Below are 23,867 nucleotides of genomic sequence, written 5' to 3' on the forward strand. Positions count from 1 at the left end.
CATAGCATGTATTTTGTCCGCATGAAATTGTGTGATTAGGATTAGGGACTTAATCCAAAAAAAATCGAACTAATAATTTCGGTAAAGGTAAAAAATAATCGAAAATCGAACCGATTTTTTCGGTTAACGGAAATTCGGGAAAGCTGAAAAAGTTTCGGTATTCGGTCGGTTTTGGTTAACCAATTTTTGCCTATTCCCTGTCCGATGTCGCCAGTCTTATGTCTTTGACTTAATAAATTCAAATATAATTAGGGGTTAATAAGGATGTGCATATGACAAATAAACATGCGCGAAAATTATTTCTTTTGCTTTTTATTAAAAATTTCGACATGCTTGTAACAAAAACACTTTCAACGAGTTTTACGAATAGGATTGAAAATAAATGAATTGTTAGTTGTAGAATATTGCTCTCGTCAGGCTTAACATCATCTAAAATAATAAGGATCCGGACAATTTTAACATCTCTATTTTGGTTTAAGTAAAGGGACTCACGTAAGTAACGTAAGGGATTTGATTTGTAGATTTTGATCTCATTCATGTTTCATATACCGGTGGGGAATTTTCTTTCCGAATAAGCACTTTCAAAAGTCTTTAAATTTTGTTTTCACACTTTTTGGTCTCTGAAGATATTGAATAGTTATTGTTTTTAGAGACACACCATTATGTGACGTTTGAAGAAAAGTCGAAGAAGGATGGCGCATTCATTTGTTTGTCATGAATTGCTTGTGAGAGAATCTGGGTTCGTGGCTAGTCAAACGACATTTTCAAAAAGTCATAATTGTGATAATTGCTTGAGTGCAACCATTAATCAACATTATGTAATTAAGATTGCTTGACCCAGTTTGTGGTGTTTATGGTTTACGCGTTGTATCGTTATTCAAAGACACGAGGGCAAAGATGAGAGAGAAAATATGAAAAACATTTGCTCTATCATTTCCGAGAAGCTTGCTTTTCTGCGACTTCAATTTTCTTGTGGACGGAGATGATTTCATGTTCTATTCGCATGAATATTAAAAAAATTGATATCAAGAGTCTTCAAAATTATTTCATGAATGATTAAAAGCATAAAATATTGGAAGTATTTCTTTGCTATCCAAAAGCTTATGGTGGAGGGGAGGCCGGGAGGCTACCTCATCACAGAGTCACGGCATATTACAAGTATTTTTGAGATTTATAGTGGGGTCGTAGTCTTTTTAAAGTATGGACAGCTTAGAATTCAAACTTGGACGTCTACCGAAAAACGATCTTTATCAACTTAAACAAATAAAATTGTAATAGAATATTAGGTTTTTAATTGTTGTGTTATTCTTCTCTCAAGGTGACAATATATATGCAAATTACATAATTGACTAGGGTTACATAGAAATCCCGAACTCACGCCAACACAACCAACCCTCATTAGCAAATTGGAAGCATTTTTAACTCGTAAAAATGTTTTATGAAGATGTACATGTTAAATGCTAAAAAATCACTTGGTTAACCCTCATTAGCCATTTTTATAGATCGAACGTCAATTCTAGTCTGAAGCAGGTGGTGTCCCCAGCTTTTTACAAATTTCTAAAATTAAAATCTACTTTACTAAAAATCCCAAAATTAAAATCTGTATTAATATGAAATATATTACCTTGAATGCCTGGAGAAAACACACATATGTATGATGTATGAACGCAACTAATTTTGATCGGCCTGATTATGGAGTGGAGCGATAGGAGATTCCACTTCTTAGTTTGGTCGTTAGCTTTTTTATTAATTGATGATATGGTAGGATTAGGCTTGATAAAATGGTCGTGTTCGTGTTATGTCTGTTATTTTAATAGGTCATGTTATATCAAACCCAATATCACAGGAAGTTCTTAATAAGGCTATAACGACCTGATTTATTAATGAGTCGTGTCGTTTTATGTAAGGTTAATGGATCATGTAAGAAATTAACATGCCTAATGTTTGGCAAATGATATTTTATCAGGTTCTTAACAGATGACCCGATAACGACCGACATGTTAACAAGTTCTTAACAATTGACCCGATAACAACCCAACTCGTTAACAGGTTGAACCAAAAGTTGTTATTTTCATGTCGGTTAACGAATCTTACAAAAAATGGCCAAGCCTAGGTAGGATAGGTCAAAGTTCCTTCATGTCATCAATTAATGGATCATTTTGACAAAAATGGAAAAACCTAACACAAGTATAAAAGTGGTAGAAAATCAAACTATAGGTATGAAGTTGAGAAGCCATTATTTTATGTTGTTTTGGTTTTTTTTGTTGTTTGTTTGTTTTTTTTATTTTAATTTATGTTGTTTTGTTTTGATTAAGCTGATTAGTGAAATGGGCTTTCAGCCTTTATGGAGTATCTGGGCTGGGCCCATTTTTAGTTCACTAGTGTGCCTTGCTAAATGCTCGAATGAACCTAAATAATTGGAAAGTGATATATAAATACATGAGGCTCCTGCTCAAACCGTGATTAGACAAACTCAACAAAGCAAATGCGTGCTTATTCAGATTTTATTTGGTTGGGCCCAAATGACACTAAAAATTATGGACATGACAAATATTGTACACTAAGAATTTTAGAAACCTCATATTCACAAGCTGGAGAAACTTTTAAGTGCAGAAGACAGAATCTCATGATAGTAATAGTAGATACAAAAACCACCTGACTTGTCGGATTTTGATCCCACCACCTCTTTGTGCCTAGTGCACGCATATGAACGTTCGGATTTAAGAATTCCTTCATAGGCACACCCACACGTCAATAGATCAATTATAAAGATGACTTCTTGACTACTAACTAGCAATGTCTCACGGCTGGAGATATATATATATATATATATATATATTATTCCAACCAAAAAATAATAATTCTGAAATTGTTTAATAATGTTGTGTGTGTGGTTATTTTTGGCTAAGCTAAGGTTGCATGAGCTATTCAGTTTATTTGTATTTGGTGGACAGGTTTTAAAATCCAAGTGGGTTGGTATTCATCATAAAATGCATGTAATAGAACAAAGTATACGATGTATACCTTAGTGTCAATAACTATCGTAATGTGTTGAGTGTATAAATTACACGTAAAAAAATAGGAAAGTGTTATTCGCACTCCAAAAACCTCATTTTACTCTTCACAAGTGTATTTTTCTTTCTTAATATAGAAAGTTTGGAGTGTAGAATAAGATTTTTGGAGTGCTAATAACAATTCCCAGAAAATAATGGGCGTTTGCAAGTGTTTACAAAAAGTTTATTTCTCTATATATTTCATTGATTTTGTAGACTTTTTCATAATATTAAAGCATAGTCAACAACACACTTGCTACTACATCACGCAACATATGTTGTCCATGTGTTAATTTTCAGTGGCCCATAGGTGATGAAGTGCGTTAGGAGTGTCAATCCCATATGGGAAAATTAAAGAATATTGCATGTCTTGGGAGTTGAGCTACGTTTTATATAACTAATAAATTTTACAATGAAATCTCAATTTTCTTCAAGTTTAAACTAATGCTTAAATAAAAACATTGGGGGTACACTTTGAACCTTTGCATAAATAATTTTTGAAAACTTGAATTTTCAAATCTAAATTGCTATATTGATCGTATTTTGGAATAATTTATTTTTTTTCCAATATATCATTTATTTGACATTACAGATGGGGAGATAAATATGTCACTTCAACCATTCTCTTTGAAAAAAAATTCCACATTCCGGTCCGTTAGTTGGCCTGGAATTCCACCAACCATGACTTGAAGCCTTTCGAGGTAAGTGGAGTGTACGGTGGAAATTACTGGCCGAGTGAGTGGGTTGATTTCAGCAAACATCACAATTAAAACCCATTAAAACTATATTTTGATTCCTACTTCCATTCACTATAATTTCCACAAGAAACAAGAGCAGGTCTTCACGCTGCACCCACTTAGACACTCCATTAAATCCAGCAGTGGTGCGCGATGCACGAGGGAAGATTTGCCGGTTAATTTTACAGTTTCAGGCATTAACTTGTACGTTATATCTCGGAAATTGAGTTTCGTTTAAAAATAATGTTAAGGAGGTTAAATTTATAAATAAAATTTTGTAAACTAAATGACCTATATATGGATAATTGGATTATTATTTAAGCATTAATAAACGTGATCATCTCTATTGATGACACATCATTTACTTTATAAATTTTATTTATAAATTTATCTTCTTAACATTACTCTTCGTTTAAATGTTCATAAAAATAAGCACTATTTAGAAATAATAAAATACAAGTACAATAGTGGAAGAAAGTCTGAGGTCCACTTGGCATCTCGAGGACAATGTTGATAATTTTATTGCTAATGAGAATAAAATACGTTAAACGGGAAATGCTAAAGACAATCTTTAAAAATGAAACTCTTCATAAAGAATCTATTATCTTTTGTTATTTGCATAATATTTTATAATGTTGTTATATAAATTAACGTTAAATTGTGAGGTGACAAAAAATTCACGAAAAGTCCCTTTGATATAATCTTCTTAACATTTCTCTTGTTAAGATAATATTCTAAACATCCTTTTGAAGGTTTGAGTTCCATTGAGAAACTCGGGTCTTCTAAAAGTTGTAGGGACATCCACAAAGAATGGGACTTGGCTGCTGAAAGAATCAGCAATACCCTTTGCTGATCATCAATCACGTGTCTAGCCGTAATTAGTGATTAGCAAGGGGTTTTGCTGATTCTCTCTAGAAATTGCATACAACAATAATGTGCCAAAAACCTTTACTTTCAATTTGCGTAATCATACATGATAGAAAGAAATTGCATCCAACAATGATGTGTCGACAACTTTTACTTTCAATTCGCGTAATCATAACATGACAGCAAGAGTAATGATTGTACCATCTTATGTTCCGATCACATTGAAAAATATCTCCACGTGATGGGAGAGTCAGGCTAGACTCATTTTTTGGACAAGTCCGACTAGCATTCCTCTTATAAATTATGCAATGTCTCGCTAATAATAAAAAAGCACGTTGATTAACCTATAAATAATAATTTAATCATCAATAACAATATCATATAATTTTAAAATATAATTTAAATAAATAATATATGATTTACAAAGTATAATTTAAATAGATTATTTCCCTTATATTTTGGGGATAAAAATCATTTATCTCCTATGAAAGTGAGAGTTGAACAAATAAAAGCAGGCTAATTAAGGGATAATATTTGGGTCCTGACACACTGACTGTTGCACGTGGCCTAACTAGATAACGACAACTGTTTATTTTAACTCTCTAAACTCATAGCCAAACACCTCTATCTTTCTAACCAAACGTCATATTCTTTCTCGCAAAAAATCTCCAGCCACCGTCCTCTCCCATCCGGTCACTTGCACCGTTCACTGTCCGCTCCCACCTGGCCAAATGTCCTTCATTGGAGTTCTTCTCAAACTTCGAAAACAGACCATGATACCAAATCGATGACAAATCCTCCATTGACAGCATTCACGTCTCTTCCTCCTGTCTCTCTCCTTCGTCGACCCCAACCCCAATCCACTATTTTTTTTTTTTAGAAAATTAATGAAAATGGCTTGAAAACTTTGAGTTTTAATGATAAGGACAAAATAAAGGGTAAAGTGAATAGTACTAGGATTGACTTTTTAGTGTAAAAATGTGATTTTTCGTTAAAGTGAACAGTACCGTGGACTTTTCGTTAAAACTCCTTTTTTTTTTCTTCCCATGCAACTATGGTAGCAAGGAGAGAAAGGTGGCGCGAGTCGTGACTTGTGAGTGGGTAGGTGCAGATAGTGGCGAAGCCATGTGAGGGCAAAGAGTGGCGGCCGCCACTCCCATCGTCGGAAAACAGGACTGGATTTCCGAGTCCGCTCCTCATTTCGTCGGAAAACCCACTGGTTTAGTCAGGGGTGGATCTATTAAGGGAACTGGGTGGTCCTGAGACCACCCAAGTCTGGGCACAAAGTGAAGGATAAGAGGAGCAGGGCTGCAGAGTTCTGGTGTTCTGCAAATTAGAAGAAGGAAGAAGAAGACTATTTATCATTTAAGTAAAACGGTGTGTTTTACATAGGGCTTGGGTTTGAAAACATCCTTTAGTAAAATGGTGCGTTTGGTGCACTTCTTTAATATATAGTTTTCACAAATTTTTTTTTTTTTTTTGAAAAACAAAAACAAAACAGTTCAAATTTGAAACAGAGAACCATTCCTTATCCCCACCCCACCCCACCGAGGGCCACCCACCAGCACAACACTAGTCTCCTCTCTAGTGTCCACATATCAAATAGTTCAATTTCAATATTGGATGATTTCAATCATATACAGATGTTTTTGCTCTAGTTGACAATAAATCTATCATGACGCATTTTTTAGTATGAAATCTCGTTGGGGACATATTTAGTCTTTGTAATTTGTAATGTTGTGTGTACGAAGATTGTGAATGAAAAGTTGTTTATTGTTTAATTTTTCAATATTATTTTTCATTTAATAATTTTTGGAACTTTAGATTTGGACCACCCAATCTTACAATCCTGGATCCGCCATTGGGTTTAAGTGGTTCAGAGCTCATTGCGGTCCGAAGATGTGTGGGTTCTGCTCCACGCAGTAGTAGACTGCGCTTTTTTTTTTCTTTTCTTTTTTATAATTTAAATCATCCAGGCCAAAGCGACGTCGTTTTGGTCCTGACAAAAAAAAAAATTAAAAAAATAATTGAAACGGCGCCGTTTCGTAGACACTACTTGACTTCGTCTCTACCCCTGTCAATTTCTGGCTTCGCCACTGGGTGCAGACGTCCTTCCATGGCTAAAGAGAGGGTTGGATTATGAGTGGGCAAGGCTGGGTTCGATGGAAGATGTTTTGGTGTAGGGGAGGGCTCAGCAGAGGAGAGGTTTTTGCGGACGAGATCTACGGCAGACAGCAACATAGTCTTACGAGGAGAGAGTGGCTGTTTGGTTATAGGTGCAATGTTAGAGTTGGTTGTTTGGTTATAAATTTAGCAAGAGTTTTGGTTGACATGTGACTTTTATTTATTGGTGGTCAGTAAAACTATACACTAACTAGTCATGTCTAATTATTGTCCCAGATTAAGCAGCACCACTCAAAAATATCATATATACCAGACAAAAGTTAGCATATATTATAATACAATATTGGGCAGGTGGTGCTGTACGTCTCTGCATGCCGACGACATCCCGGATGGCACTTGACCAAGAGGATAATCCGGTAGTGGTGCATGCCGGCGACATCCCTCCCATCCTCAGCTTCCGTGACTTCTCCCGCCTGTTCTACAGAGAAACCAAAACGCTATGGTACCTCGCTGGCCCAGCCATCTTCACTTCCTTAAGCCAATATTCCATCGCCGCCATCACACAGATCTTCGCCGGCCATGTGGGCATCTTAGAGCTTGCAACCGTATCCGTCGCAAACTCTGTCATAACCGGCTTCTCATTTGGTGTTATGGTTCGTACGCTCACCATGCAACCACTACCTTCAATCATATTCAGCAAATATATAAATATATATATATATATATATATTTATGTGTGTATGTTCCTTCTATCTTGTTGTTGACCATATATTTGCTGATAAAATATTAACCACATTCAATTATTGTAAAGTTACAATATATGGCGTAAAAATATCTCAGTTTCGCCAACTATTTTTTATAAAGAAAAAAAAGTTGACCTGTATATCCAAAATTATTGAAGTTGGGCATGGGGAGCGCGCTTGAGACGTTGTGTGGGCAAGCGTTCGGAGCAGGGCGGCTGGACATGTTAGGAATTTACATGCAGAGGTCGTGGGTGATCCTCAACGCCACCGCCGTACTGCTCTCCTTTTTTCACATCTTTGCACAGCAACTACTCAAACTGATAGGGCAGCCCGATGACATATCGAAGGCGGCGGGACAGTTCGCGATATGGATGATACCACAACTGTTTGCCTACGCCATGAACTTCCCGCTAGCCAAGTTCTTGCAGTCGCAGAGCAAGATCATGGTCATGGCAGCGGTATCCGCAGTGGCTCTGGTCTTGCACACGTTGTTCAGCTGGCTTTTGATGTTGAAGCTCGGGTGGGGACTGGCGGGCGCCGCCGTCGTGTTCAACGCGTCCTGGTGGTTCATAGTTTTGGCTCAGTTGGTTTATATATTTTCTGGGACATGTGGTCGAGCTTGGGTTGGGTTCTCGTGGAAGGCCTTTCATAATCTTTGGGGTTTTGTTAAGTTGTCTGTGGCTTCTGGAATCATGATCTGGTACTCAAACAGACTTGCTAAACTCAATTCTAAATTATTTTTACGATTATTGCATAATATTGAGTTAAATTATTTTTTATAAAAAAATAATGATAAAGGCTTGGCTCGTCTACATTAAGGAGGAGTCACTGCTTAATTTTTTTTTAGTGGCTATTTAAAACTTTGTGTTTATAATCGGAATTTTTATGTTATAAATTAATATATAAAAATTATTGCTTTTAGATCTAGATCCAAAAACATAGATGGTTTTTAGGAGTGATTCCAATTATCTAATTACATGTTTTTATTTATTTTATACTCATTTTATATTTTTTTTAAATATTAAAAATCAATTAAAATCTTCTAATATTATGCATTTTTCAACTCCAAAAAATCTAATTAATATCTTACAAAAAAAAAAAAAAAAACTAATATACTAACATAAATTATCTACAAAACATTGTACCTTAACTCAAGTAACAAATATATGAATATATATTATACCTGTAAGTGAGATATGAAACCCAACTAAAAGGTAGGAAAAAACATTATATACCTACAAGCAAGACACATGAATTTGTGACACGTTGATTATAAAAAAGAATATGTCAAATAATTAACCTGTGATATAGGTTGATTATAAAAATTAAAAATAAAATCTATAAATGGGGTTTAAAGCAGGAGGAAGAACAAGAAATTAAAAAAAAAAAAATAATAATCAAAGAGATAATTAGGAAGAAATTTGATTTTTATAATAAATCTTATCATTGAATAGCTAATTATTGATAATAAAATAATTAAATTTAAGGACTTGGACTTATTTTAATAAATTGGACTGTTCCTACTATTGGTTAAAAAAATTGGACTTATATCAAGTTTTCCCTTATTTTTTTTACAAAAAATCAATTAAAATTAAGGTTGTTTAGTCAATTAATTGTAGCAAACAGATAGAGGTTTGTAATTTATTTGCCGAATCCATGTATTACGCATCGTCTATTTGTTTTTGTACAATTTGATAACCAAACGATCTCATAGTTAATTAATTTTTTGTAGAGATAATTTTTATGTAGTGATTTATAACATGGACGATTCGGATTATAAGCATGAGATTCGTGAATTGGCTACATAGTGAATTGAGGAGGAACTCCTCATTCATTCAGGAGCCAAGTTAATTCCAAAATAAAGTTAACTTAATTTTGTGAATAATGGCAAGTGAGGAAAAATATATTCTATTCTAAATTGATCTAAGTTATGAGGAGGGTGATTCGAACTTAAGTGCAAAAGAAAAAACACTACTCTAACTAATTTGAATAAGAATATTTTTATAAACTTATTATTATTAAGGGTGTGGGAAAGGGTTGAAACTATTACAACATTTTCATGAACGAAATTTCAAATTTGAAACGCATGGGTAGAAGGCTAACACCCTATCCACGATGATACGGGCTAAACTATGAGGGTGATTCGACTTAAATGCAACAAAAAAAAAAAAAAAAAAAAAAAGAAAAAAGAAAACTCTTCTCTAACTAGATTAAATTCTATATCTCCAATCTCATAAAAAGTTGTTAGTCACAGCTTACGATCCTTATCGATGTAGCATTATGGCTAAGATTTACACGTTAGCTGTAATTTGGAGTCAACGTTTTGCCAAATTTTAACTTTTAACCTTTATTCAAGGCTTTTGCTAATTGAATAAGCTCATGTGATTTTATTTTTTAAAATCTTGTGCAGTTTGGAATATTGGTACTTTATGGCACTAGTTCTTTTTGCTGGGTATCTGAAGAATGCAAAGGTTGCTGTGGATGGCCTATCCATATGGTGAGTGGTTTCTTCTTCTGCTATTTTGTTACGCGTTCGGGTCAGTTTAAGACACACGGTCGTGCCTTGTTTGCATGACGTCTAGGTAAAAATATAGAAGTCTTGAACTATGTTTTCAAACTTTTGAGATAACACCAACTCCAAAAATGCCGAACTCCAAATATTTTGAATAATTCACATTAGAAAGAAATTTTGAACCACAAATTTAACAGATTAGAATTGCAGATCTTTGAAAAAAAATGAGAGATCTAAAGAAGTTCTGAATCCAAATACCACTTTCTCCCCAGTCAGCCAGTTGTGAGCATTACAAAGTCGCTCTAGCTCAACCGAAATGTGGCGAAACGTACTTGGTGCATAAACATATTTCTTTTTATTTTTTTCAATATTTCTTCAGGGTTTTTTTTTTTTTTGGGAAAATATTTTATTTTGATATAGCGCTGTTCGTTATGCAGTGTGAGCATATCCGGATGGACGTTCATGGTAGCTTTCGGCATGAACACAGCTATAAGGTCATTCGTTCAGTCCCGCATCCATACTACTACATCAAACTTGCTAACTTCAAAAAGCATTAAAAAATCTTAATCTGAAATGCAATCTTTAACACTTTGCAGTGTGAGAGTGTCTAATGAACTAGGCGCATCTCACCCAAGAACGGCAAAGTTTTCGTTAGTAGTGGCCGTGATGACTTCATTTCTGATCGGCGTTGCCCTCTCGCTAGCACTCATCGTCACCCGGGACATATATCCGTCTTTGTTTTCAAGCGATTCGGAGGTGAAAGCTCTTGTGAAGCAACTCACTCCGTTGCTGGCTACCTGTATTGTTATAAACAACGCTCAAACGGTTCTCTCTGGGGTCGCCGTTGGAGCAGGATGGCAAGCTGTAGTGGGTTATATGAACATGATATGCTACTATGCATTTGGGGTTCCCTTGGGCCTAATCATGGGTTACAAGCTTCATGGGGGTGCAAAGGTGAGTTCGCACTGACCTAACCAACGTCTGCTTCCATTCCAGTTTTTATATTTACTGAGTGGTAAAGTAAATATATATTGATAACTTCCAGGGTATTTGGATTGGATTGCTGCTGGGGACTGTCCTTCAAACTGGTATCCTTTTTTCGATGATTTGTAAAACCAGCTGGAACAAAGAGGTAACGGTGGTGGTTGATCGATATCGAATATTCTGGTCTGTCCAATGAGAAAAACATAAGCTGAGACGTAATCTGTAATGATATTGCAGGCATCTATAGCTGAAGACAGGATAAGGAAATGGGGAGGGGAAATAGAATCGAAAGAGAACAGAGGGCATACAGATTCACAGAACAACGATGGACATACAGATTTGGAAAAGAACAACGATTTAGGTCTTATCAGGAAGGAGGGCTAGATACTGTAAGAAGTAACATACATCTTGTGAATCCTAATATGGCAATGGAACTCGACAATGAAAACAGTCGATAAATAAAATCGTGTTAACTATCGCTCAGGTCATGTTCAGTTTTTTCGGTTTTTTTCTTTTTCAGCCCTAATTAGGACACCGTCCCAGTTGCATGTAAGTTCTTCTCCCAAACAGCAGCACTAAAATATATTATTTATTACAGCTCGCATCATATGCTTGTACAGCCTAAAAGAGCAAACTAACAAATGCAGTTATACGGTGCGTAAGAACATCTGATTTGATAGTTACTAAATACTTAACTGAGTGGATTAACAAGGAGGACAGAAGATCAATTCAATTTTACTCTGCCTCTATAACATCTGTTGAACTTGTAAACCAACCAAGAACACATCACAAATGCAAACGAATGTGAATCTTAAGAGGGTCTAATATGCAAAACAATCATAAACTGTTAAGCAGTCGGATGACCTCTACCCAAAACACACCGGCAAAAAGCATTTCTGGCCATTCAACCTGTGCATTGGAGGACTAACAAGATACAGTTGGGGCCTACACCCAGCACATATGTTGTGGAAAATAGACGAAATGCACAAATGCAAAAACTCGATTTCACAAGTGCAAGTGGCGTCGAATCAACATGAATTTCAATGCTGCATTCGGAAAGCATACATAGCAATGCTCACGAGCTTTCGAAAATGGATAATCATACTGCCAAACAAAATTTAACAAACACAAAATCGAAACAAAACCGTCACGATACCACAACGTAATCATACATCCACAGCAAAACCGTTCATTTGGAAAAGCAGAAATGCATATAAATATCCGCTAATTAAACTTCCAAAATATAACATAAACTGTAGCTCAGCAGTCTAAACAGAAATTCCAAATCGAAAAGACAGCAACTTTAATCGAAAACCCTAGTGCTCAAAATTCCAAAACAACCCAAACCTAAGCGGTGAGCACGACGGCGCCACCGGCCTCCTTAATCTTCTTCTCGGCGGTCTTGGAGATGAGCTTGGCCTTGACCACGACGGGCTGGTTCTGCGGTAACACGCCCTTGCCCAGGACCTTAAAGAAGCCGTACTGGGTCACGTCTATGAGCGGCGCGTTGTCCTTGGTGGCCTTGTCCTTGGCCTCCTGGGGGAGGAGCGACCAGAGCTTGTCGACGTTCACGATGGGGCAGTAGAACTTGTTACGAAGCTTGTGAAAGTACCTCATACCGACTTTGCCGAAATACCCTGGATGGTACTTGTCGAAGAGGATCCGGTGGTGGTGCATGCCTCCGGCGTTACCGCGACCTCCGGGATGCTTTCGGTGCTTGCCAATACGACCGTGACCGGCACTGACATGGCCTCTCTTCTTGCGGTTCTTCTTGAATCGGGTCGTCATTTCTCTCTCTCTCTCTCTCTCTCTCTGCGCCTCCTGCTCTCACTCACCTAGCTAGGGTTTCGGCGGCACAGAAGATTGGGGGAGGTTGGGATTTTGGGTATTTATCCGGTGGGAATTCATGTGGATTTACGCTTTTACCCTGAGGATTGAGGATTCGCGAGGCGTTTCACGTAGGGCTAACTGTGGCATTTTAAAGCCAGCCCATATCTTTACTCTTTGTCATAGCCCAATCATCCGGCCCACACCAGAAATAATTTTAGACCTAAAGAACCCCGCAATGTGAAAATTAATATTTAAGACGTCAAATTCTAAGTAGAATGTCACACAACTAAATTTGAAGGTAGGAAGAAACTTTAACCAATATACAATCCTACGTGAATTGACATATAAAGTTTTTAAAACGGTTTTAGCTCACTTCTAGATTCTATAGAGGCCACACTAAAATCATTGAGTGATTCGTTGTCATTTTAGAATATGATTCGCTGTCTGTTCGGAATATGGTTCAATGATTGGGACCTATTTGGTAATATTTGCTTTCTAAGTTGTTAAAAACAGGTTACTCAAACAAAAAGGAGTTGGAAATGAAAAATGCAACTTTGAGAAAGTAGAGAGATTCAACATTTTTGCCATGAAATGTACATATATTACAAGAACAACCAATAATTACATGAATAAGATGACAAACACCTCAATGATACACAAATACAACAAGAAGGATTTGTATAATTCAGTTTTGAATAAAGAGCGCAGCTCCAACTAAACCCAACCACAATGCCAAACCTATCCAAAACGCTTGGTTTTTTTCCAGTCCGATTGGAGGTCGCCATACCATAAAGTCTCCGAAATAGTCTCTAGACGAAGGGAGCTGATTGGTCACTGTCCCGCTGCTAATCGGTGCTTTGTCCTTGTATTTATCACTCCACGTTCCAGCATAGCTGCATAGCTCAAGCATCATAAACCGCATTAGTCAGGGAAGATTTGAGAAGAATTGCAGGAAATGAGAAAAAACCGAGACATAAACGGGTGTTAACCAAGTGTTTTTGTGAAAAACTAAAAGCGATATGGTTATCAAACGACCTCCATGTTATTCAAAACAAAGCTACCGAATTGTGAAGAAAAGAACGGTTTTAGTTCAATATGTTTATTTGCATTTGCAGCCCTGCTTCTCTAGAAAATTCAAGATTATCAAACATCCGTCAAGAGGTTAATTTTCAGACCATCTTAACAAGTCTCCATTACATGTTGGAAGGACCTTAATGCTCAACGAGGGGGGCATCAAATGTTGTAGCCTTGTAATTGATAGACCGAGAACTGGAAAGCCCGATCCAGGTGATTCAGGGATTCCTCTATGCAGGTCAGAGGAAACACATGCACTTTAACCATTGGGTAATTACAATTAGCATGATATGCTTGAGTGAGAAGGGCCCATACCTGTCATAACTAGAACCAATGAGTGGTATGGTTACCATCTCTTCTTGTGTTATCTTGAGCTTTGGTGCTTGCAAAATGTACCGAAGCTCTGCAGCTTGGCGCCGGATGCTGGCGCTCGGGTGTTTCTTCTCCAATTGATGGTAAAGTTCAATGCAATCGGTATGGCGGTTATTAGCCTCGTAGGCCATAGCAAGCCAAATTTGTATCTGAAAACAACACAGAAAGTTTCCATTAGCAACTGAACAAACATGTACTGGCATTAACACAATTGTCCAAAGAAGTTCCACATAGTCAATGGGGAATTAAACCAACCTCACCACCGAATAACGTGGGCCTAGGGATGATCGTAAGGGCGCCTTCTAAAAACTCAATGGCACGGCCGTACATGCCCCTTCCATAAGCCTTCTGCCCCAAATCGAACATCAACTGTGCGGTGGCTCTCCGCTCCGCCTGCTCCTTAGCCACCTGCCCTCATACCACAGCAACAAATTAAACCAATCAATCTTATTACAACTACAATTGAGCCTACCCGTAATTTCCCCACCAACCACGAAATCAAAAACATATTACACGCCTAAAGCAATAAACTTTTCAAGAATCAAGCTTCAATTTGATACATAAGTTTATGTGCCTCCTTTTTATTCAATCTAAAGGCGAAAAATAAACAGGGTGTGCAAGTGAGAAAGGGTGTGCGCAAATCACTTGTCAACGCAAAATCGAAAACTTTTACTCTGTCTTCCGAGGAACCAAACAGTAAATTGGCTCAAAAGACTGACCTTTTCGAGCTCTTTCCTCACTCTCATCCGCTTCTCCTGCTCCGTCTCTTCCCTGCCGCCGTCCTCGAAATCCTCCTCCATGCGGCTCTGTATCTCCTCCGCCTTCTTCTCCAACTCCCTCCTCTCCTCGATCTCCTTCAACCTCTTCCGCATTTCCTTCTCCCAATCCAACGGCTCCTGATCGTCCCCGTCCCCGTCCCCGTACCCATTCCCGTTCCCTTCCTCGTCCCTGTCGTAGTTCACGCCGTTTACTTTCGAATTCGCTTTTCCCCGAGCCACGACTCGCTGGCTCCGAGTCTCCCCGTCCGAGTCAAATCCCTTGACCGCGATAAACCCGTTGTGCGCGTGACTATGCGGGTCCCGCTTCGGCAAGGTCAGGCTCATGTTCAAAAGGGCGTCGAGCGCCACCGGACGGGTCTTCCGGTCAGGAACTGTGGTCCTAGGCGACGTGACGTCTAGTAGCAGAGCTAGGTTTCCGATAACCACGGCCATCGTGTTCCGGAAAGAGTCAGAAAAGAGGAGAGAAGAGTAAGATATGGGGTTCCCGCTGAAAAGACAGTGGGAGAGAGATTTGGGTCGTTGATTTATATAGACGGAAATACCCTTAATTTGATACGTAATTACGTTATTAATCTGGGCGCTCTGGATCATAGATTCTGAGTTTGGCTAGGGCAATAGTCTTGGAAAGCATGTGAACGTGGCGCGTCACAGACGAGAGACGTGTGGCAACTGTAGCAGCCTCGATTTGTCTCGCGAAAACACGTTACTTACGCCGTCGTTTTACGAGTACGCGTGCACGCGTCAATATTTTTTTTTGCGGTAATTTCAGATATGCCCCAAAAAGTTTTGCCTTCAATTAATTATTTATTAATTATTTTTTTTTTTTCAGATGAATGGTGTTACTCATATTTTTTTTTACTTTGCACACATTTCTCTTAATTTTTAATCGTTTGATCAAATTATTGAAGTTCGGGTGCTTGACGTAGGTACCCACCAAACCAAGAGGCTTAGTATCTTTTGTACTTGCTAATCTCTCTCTCATTTCATCTCATCCTATTTGAACGGTTATAATTACATCACGTCAATATTTTATATTGATCATCAAAATTTTTAGAGAATTTGTGTATATACTCACCGTTGTAGTTATGTAAAACGAACAAACACAATTATAGAAATTTTTTTGAGTGATTGATTATGATTTAATTAGCTTGTTTGGCTCTTGGTTTAATTGCTTAATCCTACCACAATTTTGTGACTAACTCACTTTCTTTGTAAATTTTTTTATTTTATTTTATTTTTTTCTTTTTCTCCTGTTGTGAATCTGTGATGGAACCGATATTGGAGGACTTGAACACATGATCTTAATAGTAAATGCTTTTAAATATTCACACGTTTGTTTGAACTTGTTTAATCATAAAAAATAAAAAGAATATAAGAAAGTAAAAGTAGCGTGAAAAATCAGAACCGCAAAAAATAAACCCCCGCGGCCCAAAGGCCCAAGTTATAGAAACCCCCGCGGCCCCGCGGGAGTGGAAACATAGAAACGAAATCAGAGGGCCCTCTCTCTTCCTCCTTCGTCTTCCATTCAATTACACAACACTTGTGCAAACCCTCGCTGCAAATAAGCAAAAAAAGCAAAAAACGAAAAAAATAAATAAATAAACAGGAAAAAGAAGGCCAAAAATCCAAAAGGAAATCGCCATGGATTCGTACCAAGCGCAGCAGCGGTACCTGAGACCGCCCCCGCCGCCGCAACCACGGGTCACGTCGGATCCCTATCACTACCACCACCACCAGCAGCAACCAAGGCCAGACTGGTACCCCAACCAGTACCAGTACCCACCAGCTCCACCACCACCGCCGTACACTGAACATCTCCCTCCCCCGGGTTCTTATCCTCCGCCCCCTCACCCTTATCCTGCGCAACCCCCAAATCACGCCCTCTTCCCTCCTCCCCCTCCCCCTCCTCATCAATCTCGCCCTCACCTGCCTCCCCCTCCGCCTCGCCCTCCTCCACCTCATTCTTATCAGCACGCCCAGGCATTCCCTAAACTCTTTCTCTCTGTCTCTCTGTCTATATATATGTGTATATTTATATGTATATCAGTACATGTATATGTATGCATGTGCACCTGGTGTTGATAAATTGATTTTTGGGTGCATTGAACTCGTTGTTTATCCTTGAATCTTGATGTGAGGGTTAACATTGAGACTTGTTCTTCTTTTGATTAAAACAATCACTGTATCTGTATTTGGGGTCAAAGTTGTAATGCTGATGTTCTAACGCAAAGCATAAACCTTTGCAGGAGTGGGGAGCTGCTCCTCCGAGTTGGTCGAATTACGCAGGTGAGTTCTCTCCGCATCACATTTCATGTAAACCACAACTTTATTTGTTGAATTCATATGCAGTAAAACACCATGTTCCCCGTTATATCTTTGTTGTCCACTTAATCTGTTCGGTGAAATTAGTTCCTTTGTGAAGTAAAACAACCTCGAGGTCCTATTTGTTGAACTATCCAATTGCTTATTTGATCTAGTGTAAGGGTAAAATGCTGCTAGGAATGGGATTTTCTGCTTTTTGCGGGTTAATGGCAATGAATTAAATTTGATTGTTTTATGTAATGGTAGCCCCAAATAATCAAGATTGGGAAGCGAAGGCTAAGGCTTGGGCAGATGCTAGAATGGCAGTGGAGACTCAACATCAACAGTTGCAGTTTCCACTGGCGGGGGGATTAGAAGAACAGAGTCATTATCAGGAACAGTATCCCCACAACGGTGACCCGCACTATTCTGGTAGTCACCATCAGTCATTTTCTGCATCTAGCTATCAACAGGTTCCAGTTTCAGGTGCTCTAACACACTACCCACCGGGAATTCATTCCCAGGAGACTTCATCAATCGGCTCTGAACTATCTCCTTATCTTCATCACGCTGTTAGAGATGGAACGCCAGCTGGGGACTCAAATGCTCTGTTTCACCGTCAAGGAATCTTATCTACAAGTCCATCTGTCCATCAGCAGGAGGTACCTTATAGTTATTCTTCTGTGACAGGTAATAATTCAAATGGTATTGGCTTTGCATGTGAAGCTTGTGTTCCACAACTGCTGTTATGGAACTCAATTTTACTCCTTAGTTCGACATTCTGGATTTTTTTCAATTATACCAAATATAGGACCTTCCATACTGATCATTAAAGTATCTTGATAATCTTAATTGGACATTGCTTCTTTCGGCTGTGATTATTTCAACCAAATTAATCTTGATATAAGTAGGTGGTTGATAATAACTGGTTAAGTGGCTCTCCTTCTTCTCAATTTTTTGTTTTGTTTGAGATAGCTGTTCTCATTCATTAGTTATCTATTTCGAATGGATGCTCAGTTTGTTTTTCACAATCCTATTACCATTTTTTGCTATTGGTTATAGATGTAATGCAATGAAATGCATAAACTTGACAGTCTTTCTGCAGATGTAGGCCTCCATCTGGATTTTTTAAAATAATAATTATATCAATGAGAATGAGAGTATATTATTCCAAACTCCCTTGCCAGACATAGTACTACCTTTCTAATATTTATTATGACTACGAATTGGTAGAATATAATAAAGCTTGTTATAGGTGAACCATGCAAGCCTTAAACATTTACGAATTTCACATGTTGTTTAAGCAAGAAGTGGGGTGAGACCCACATTAGTCGGTGAGTGTTGGGAGTATAAAATATTTATTTGCAAACATCCTAACAACTTAGATTTTTGGGAATAGTTGTAAATTAAATTTCTTTTAATTGCAAGAGACACCTCAGCAAGCAATTGGTGCAAAGTTCAAAGGAGTTTAGAGTAATTGACTCATACCCAATCAGATATGCTGATTTTGTTACCCTGCCAATTAAATTATCTTCTTTTTTTAAGTTGAAGGAGTCGAACCATGCACACAAAGAATACATTTTCCATTTGATTGAGTGGCGACCATCTCCATTAAAAAGAGCAATATTAATTGTCAAGAACTCCATCTTCCCTGTACAGATGCTCTGAGTTGGATTCGTGGAAATATAAATGGGTTTTTGGAAATAATATGCCTATGCAGAGATTAGAAAGAGAATAAGTATCCAACCCTAATACTTGTAGTTGAAATGGAATATTTAGAGTCTGGTTACATCTCTGTTCTCACATTTACATCGGATTTTTATGGTCCATGTAGGAATTCATGCAAAAGAGATGAGCTTTGCTTGTATAACCGGAATGATCCAATTCCTAGTAGTGAATTTGTACCCTTATTTGTTCCAAGGATATTTCCCTTGAAAAGCCTTTTGATTTGCTGTTTGACTATTTACTTGAATGGCAGGCAATGAAGGGACTGCAGCTCAAGAAGGACAACATCACATGCAGCCATCACAGCCCTTTCCTTTTGCCTATGGCAGTCAGTCTGCTGATCCAACAACCAATCTTGCTGACCAGCCTTTAGAATTTGCACCTGGGTTTACCTCTGATCATGGTCCGCACGTGCAGTCCAGCTATACTTATCATGATTCACATGGAACTATAAGAGGTGTCGACCCAGCGACCACAGCACCCTCCGTGAATACCTGGCCTAGTTCTGTTGCACCTGGTGTAGGTTATCCTCATAATGTTCCAGTTCCATCAGGACTACAGGTGTTAATTCTGGTGTCATGTGTCTATCTTTAGTTCTAAGTCCTTTGTATTAATGTCTGCCGACATTTGTTTAATTCTGCAGCATGATCCCTCCAATGCAATACCATCTCCTGTTCCTGGCCATTCTCCACGTTCGTTTGGAAGTTTCCCATCTGCTGCATTGCCCTTTGCTCTCACTGCAGGAACCACAGTTCACCCTACTGCAGCCTTCCCTGGTGATGCGTATGGAGTTTCTACAGTTACTGAGCGCCCCAAAAAGGTAAACTATGCCATTGTTAACATATGTTTATATACTTGATGGTGACTTACATGATTGTTATTAAATCTGTTCTACTGAAATTTCTGCCAGGCTCCAGTGCCTAGTTGGCTTAGAGACGAAATTAAGAAAGCAGTCATCACAAGTTCTTCTATGGACCATCCTAAGGAGGAAACTCAATCTTTTGAGGATGAAGGTTTTGATAGATCTTTTGGGAAAGGTGATCAAGCAGACAGCAAGAGCATCGATTCTTCTAGACCAACAGAAGAAGAGGATGATGAGGTTTTGTTGTCACCTGAAGATGATTCATTTTGCATCTGTATCGCCTCTAGTGAATTGCACTTTCTATAAAATTGCATTTTTTTTTCTTTGTCCATATATTCACCTCATAATAATAGGTATTTCATGCATTTCATTTTCATTGGGGGATCGACAGGCCATATCTTTTTGTTTTGTAGGATCAAGTGGAAGCTGCTAGGACTGCAGCAATTAACCAAGAAATAAAGCGTATCCTAACTGAAGTTTTCTTGAAGGTTGTAGTGTTCAGGAGTGTGGATTGCCTTATTTAACTCCATAATACTGTATCTTTAACTTCTATGTTTCTATACAGGTTACTGATGAGCTGTTTGATGAAATTGCTACAAAAGTTCTTGCTGAAGATGATCTGACAGTTGAAGGTAATTGTACCATAATTGCTCCTTAGATTTGTGCTTATATATTTACATGTTGTTTGTTTAGTCTAGCACTTTTTCTTTGTAATTTTTTTTAATAACAAAGAAGGAAAGAATTTAATCAATTGTGTCATTTGGTATAGTGGAACAGAGGACACTCATTTCAAACCATAAGGTATTGCCATCTCCGCCAGCAGTTACAACTCCCAAGGCTTCTGCAAAAGTTCTAATTGCGGCCAAGTCTAAGGAATATGAGACTGGAGATGTAAAATCTAGTTCTACTTTACCTGGTGATGTATTGGGTCTTGCAAATTATGCTACAGATGATGAAGATGGAGATAGTGATATTCAGAGTTCTGGTGTGCCAAATTCTGGGAAAGATGCTAAGCTTCAGCAGTCAACTGTCAGAAGGCCTTCAAATGATAGGCATGATGCCACTGTAAATGACCGTTCTTCTGTAGAGCTTCAAGAGCATAGTAAAAATCAGACAATTTTGGAGAGTGGACGGGGCAAAACCAGTTCACCTGAGTCTAATAATAGAAACAAGAATGATGATAGTAATGGTGATAGAATTTTGCCAGATGGAACTACTGCCTCTAGGTTGAAGGATACTGTAGGGATATTCAAACCTGAACTACCTAAAGAAACTGTCAAGGTGAAAAACACATCAAAAGATGACCCACAAGTTATGGAGTCCACGATGAAACCTGATAAGCATGATCAAGATGAGAATGAAAAGAGTTCTGTAAAAGATATCAATAAGGAGATAGAAAGTGGTAAGATTAGGACAGATGAGAAGGGTGATGAGAATCGTAAGGGACATTATCCGAGAAAGGAAAGGACAGATGATCGGAATGGCTCAAAAGAAAAGGTGAAAGAGCAAAGTTTTAAGGAATCTGAGTCAAGAAAAAGGTCTTCCCTTGCTGATGCCAAGCAGGACAGAAGAGAAACAGAGCGACTCCATAGGGCTAGTGCTAAAGAAGATAAGGACCGGAAAAGAGGACGGACAAAGGAAAAGGAGGGTGATAAATCAAGACATAAATATTCTACTGACTCAAGCAGGCACAAGGGAAGGCGCTCCTCTTCTGTTGGCAGTAGAGGAAGAAACAGCAAGGATGATTCAAGCGATGAAGCTTCTGATGATTCTAAAAGGTTCTTCATTGTGGTCATCTGACTATGTCTTTTTCAGTTCAACTTATATTACACTGTGATTCATATAATATAATGTGGCAGGAAGCGCCATTCAAGGAGACGTAATTTATCACCATCACCTGTCAAGTCTAGGAGAAGGTACGATTTATCAGTAATTTTTTTTCTTCAGTTTTTTCTTCTCTGCTGCATTATAAGGTTCATCCCAATGAGTTTTACAAAGCTCCGGTAAATCGAAATTGATAATATGTTTTGGACTGTTGTCCTCTTATATCAAAGTTTTATACAGAGAAATCAAAATAAACTAAAGGTAATGTCATTAGCAGGTTAATGCAAAAGGTAAAAGATACAAAATGAACTGATTTTAAATCTGTTTATCTGAGGTTTTTTTTGTGGCTCCAATGTGACTGTTGTGCGAGATTGGAACTTTTTTGTGATGGTTCATGTTTTATACTTTGCAGTAAATCAATGTATATTCTTTTCTCAATTACATTGCATTTGTCTTTTCCCTTTTTTTGTATTAGAATTTGTTAATCTTTCAGCTTTCTCTTTCCTTTTGTGAATGATTTTACTGCCTTAACATTTTGAGGTTACGAAATGTCAGGTATAATATGTTTAGCTCTTTATTTTGAATTGATTCACAAGGTCAGAAATAAAAACTAAAACTCGGGATGAAGAGTGAAAAGGTATACATGGTTTCATTATTGGTGTATTGCCTATATGAATAGAGATCAATCATCTGGATTCTGGTAACCTTGTATGCAATGCTGCAACAACAACATAATCGTGATTTGGGGGGGGGGGGGGGGGGGGTGGTGTGGTACCATTTGGAACTTGTTTTATGTCTAGTTTAAGTTGACATGTAGTAATGTGCAGAAAAAAGCTTAAACCTTTTGTTTTCTCAACCCTTTTGAGAATTATGACTTGCTCATATATGTTCTTTACATAGTCATCAGAAGCCGAAAAGTATGTTCTAATGGGTCACTTCTTATCAAGTATGACTCTGCAAAAGGCTGAGCATTTCTCTTCATGTTTAATTCACCAAATAAGTATCATGGATGTTTTCATTTCTAGACAAGTTTCGCAGTCTCCACATAGCAAGCATTCTCAACACAGGCATTCTCCTTATTCTTCTCTTGAGACGAGCAGGTATGTTGCCATGAAATCGTTGTTGTGTATTGTTTTTCAGACATATACAGCTATCAATAAGCAACTACTCAGGTGATATTGCCAGGCATCTGCTTCTACAACTCTAATCGATCTCTGGTCTGTTTTAACTATACTAATTAATATACAGGGGAAGAAGGTCAAGATCCAGATCACCTGTGCGGCGGCAGAGATGATTGGAGGAAGGATCCTATAGCAATAGAGAGCCAGAGTAATGTTCATTACTAGTCTGAATGTCAGATAAGAGCTGGAACTGAGTTTCACAGCAAAGCCAGTGCACTGTATGCAGATACTGCAGTTGAGTGTTGCTCCAAATATGAAATCGGTGTACATTGTCGGATGGTTCAATTAAGTCCCGAGGATAATGGCAGTATGGCACTGCATGCTCGACGGTTTGAAGCTGGCTGGTGGAGTATGAGCTGATGGTGGTTTTGTAGGAATTATAATAATCCAGTTTTGTGGCATCACGATTTATAGTTGCAGAGTCTTGTGACCCAACATAATTTCTCTTTGTTGCTCCAATGTTCCCACAGTGTTTGTTCATATCAACATCGCTGATTTCACCCCCTTGGTTTGTGTCTAAAGGATCAGAAATATGATGTCTTTTTATTGTTCTACCCAGATGATGTGTAATCCATTTTTTTCCAGAAGAAAATTAGGTCGTCGTTCAAAGACTACTAAAGGACCAGAAACGTTCAAAGAAAATCAATTAAATTAGAGATCAGATCATGTAGGTACAATTTGGCTAACTGGGTTTTGCAGGCATTTAAGGTGGGAGTATGGAGTTTATGGTACAATTTGGCCAACTGGGTTGGCTCTGGTTACCCTCTCCCTGTATGCCACCCAATGCTTTCGTTCCCTCAAAGATCAGATCATGAGGCCCCAGCTTGGCCAACGAGCTGCCGGCGGTTCGGGCGGTTCGGACACTCCGAGGATTACTATATTCTCCATTGATCAGCCAG

At 38.1% G+C, this 23,867-nt stretch overlaps 4 protein-coding genes across 6 annotated transcripts; 2 read left to right on the forward strand and 2 right to left on the reverse strand.

The window, feature by feature from the left end:
- Positions 1-6,696: 6,696 nt before the first annotated feature.
- LOC103949932 (protein DETOXIFICATION 30-like) lies at positions 6,697-12,397 on the forward strand. The gene is made up of 7 exons (XM_018648101.2): positions 6,697-7,434; positions 7,683-8,224; positions 9,935-10,021; positions 10,474-10,530; positions 10,633-10,990; positions 11,082-11,168; positions 11,258-12,397. The coding sequence occupies exons 1-7, from the start codon at positions 7,153-7,155 to the stop codon at positions 11,402-11,404; spliced, it is 1,560 nt and encodes a 519-aa protein (XP_018503617.2). The 5' UTR covers positions 6,697-7,152; the 3' UTR covers positions 11,405-12,397.
- LOC103949827 (60S ribosomal protein L27a-3) lies at positions 12,229-12,838 on the reverse strand. Its single transcript, XM_009360948.3, has one exon. It carries the CDS (start codon positions 12,806-12,808, stop codon positions 12,368-12,370), a length of 441 nt encoding a protein of 146 aa, XP_009359223.1. The 5' UTR covers positions 12,809-12,838; the 3' UTR covers positions 12,229-12,367.
- Positions 12,839-13,403: 565 nt separating this feature from the next.
- On the reverse strand, positions 13,404-15,622 carry LOC103949826. Its single transcript, XM_009360947.3, has 4 exons — positions 15,016-15,622; positions 14,552-14,704; positions 14,240-14,445; positions 13,404-13,743 (listed from the first exon to the last, which is right to left on the reverse strand). The coding sequence occupies exons 1-4, from the start codon at positions 15,505-15,507 to the stop codon at positions 13,536-13,538; spliced, it is 1,059 nt and encodes a 352-aa protein (XP_009359222.2). The 5' UTR covers positions 15,508-15,622; the 3' UTR covers positions 13,404-13,535.
- A 929-nt stretch (positions 15,623-16,551) lies between these two features.
- LOC125477618 (transcription elongation regulator 1-like) lies at positions 16,552-23,582 on the forward strand. 3 transcript variants are annotated; one of them, XM_048584957.1, is made up of 12 exons: positions 16,552-17,055; positions 17,322-17,361; positions 17,644-18,066; positions 19,355-19,662; positions 19,745-19,921; positions 20,012-20,200; positions 20,377-20,451; positions 20,529-20,595; positions 20,733-21,741; positions 21,823-21,879; positions 22,813-22,887; positions 23,036-23,582. In XM_048584957.1, exons 1-12 carry the CDS (start codon positions 16,717-16,719, stop codon positions 23,079-23,081), a joined length of 2,805 nt encoding a protein of 934 aa, XP_048440914.1. In that variant the 5' UTR covers positions 16,552-16,716; the 3' UTR covers positions 23,082-23,582. The 3 variants fall into 3 exon arrangements, with proteins under 3 accessions (XP_048440914.1, XP_048440912.1, XP_048440913.1); XM_048584955.1 differs by having other exon boundaries at positions 22,813-23,582; XM_048584956.1 differs by having other exon boundaries at positions 17,659-18,066; positions 22,813-23,582.
- The last annotated feature ends 285 nt before the right edge of the window (positions 23,583-23,867 follow it).

The sequence above is a fragment of a genome, unplaced genomic scaffold, assembly GCF_019419815.1.
Source record: "Pyrus x bretschneideri cultivar Hongxiangsu unplaced genomic scaffold, Pyrus_bretschneideri_v1 Contig22, whole genome shotgun sequence".
NCBI lineage: Eukaryota > Viridiplantae > Streptophyta > Magnoliopsida > Rosales > Rosaceae > Pyrus > Pyrus x bretschneideri.

Bases quoted from the DNA above. Each gene is read 5' to 3' on its own strand.
- LOC103949932 (XM_018648101.2), top strand. From the start codon at position 7,153: ATGCCGACGACATCCCGGATGGCACTTGACCAAGAGGATAATCCGGTA. The intron at 10,531-10,632 runs GTCATTCGTTCA...AACACTTTGCAG, and splicing joins GGCATGAACACAGCTATAAG to TGTGAGAGTGTCTAATGAAC. The intron at 10,991-11,081 runs GTGAGTTCGCAC...GATAACTTCCAG, and splicing joins AGCTTCATGGGGGTGCAAAG to GGTATTTGGATTGGATTGCT.
- LOC103949827 (XM_009360948.3), bottom strand. From the start codon at position 12,808: ATGACGACCCGATTCAAGAAGAACCGCAAGAAGAGAGGCCATGTCAGT.
- LOC103949826 (XM_009360947.3), bottom strand. From the start codon at position 15,507: ATGGCCGTGGTTATCGGAAACCTAGCTCTGCTACTAGACGTCACGTCG. The intron at 14,705-15,015 runs GTCAGTCTTTTG...GTATGAGGGCAG, and splicing joins TGAGGAAAGAGCTCGAAAAG to GTGGCTAAGGAGCAGGCGGA. The intron at 13,744-14,239 runs GTATGGGCCCTT...TGAGCTATGCAG, and splicing joins ATTGGTTCTAGTTATGACAG to CTATGCTGGAACGTGGAGTG.
- LOC125477618 (XM_048584955.1), top strand. From the start codon at position 16,717: ATGGATTCGTACCAAGCGCAGCAGCGGTACCTGAGACCGCCCCCGCCG. The intron at 20,452-20,528 runs GTTGTAGTGTTC...GTTTCTATACAG, and splicing joins TAACTGAAGTTTTCTTGAAG to GTTACTGATGAGCTGTTTGA. The intron at 20,596-20,732 runs GTAATTGTACCA...CATTTGGTATAG, and splicing joins AGATGATCTGACAGTTGAAG to TGGAACAGAGGACACTCATT.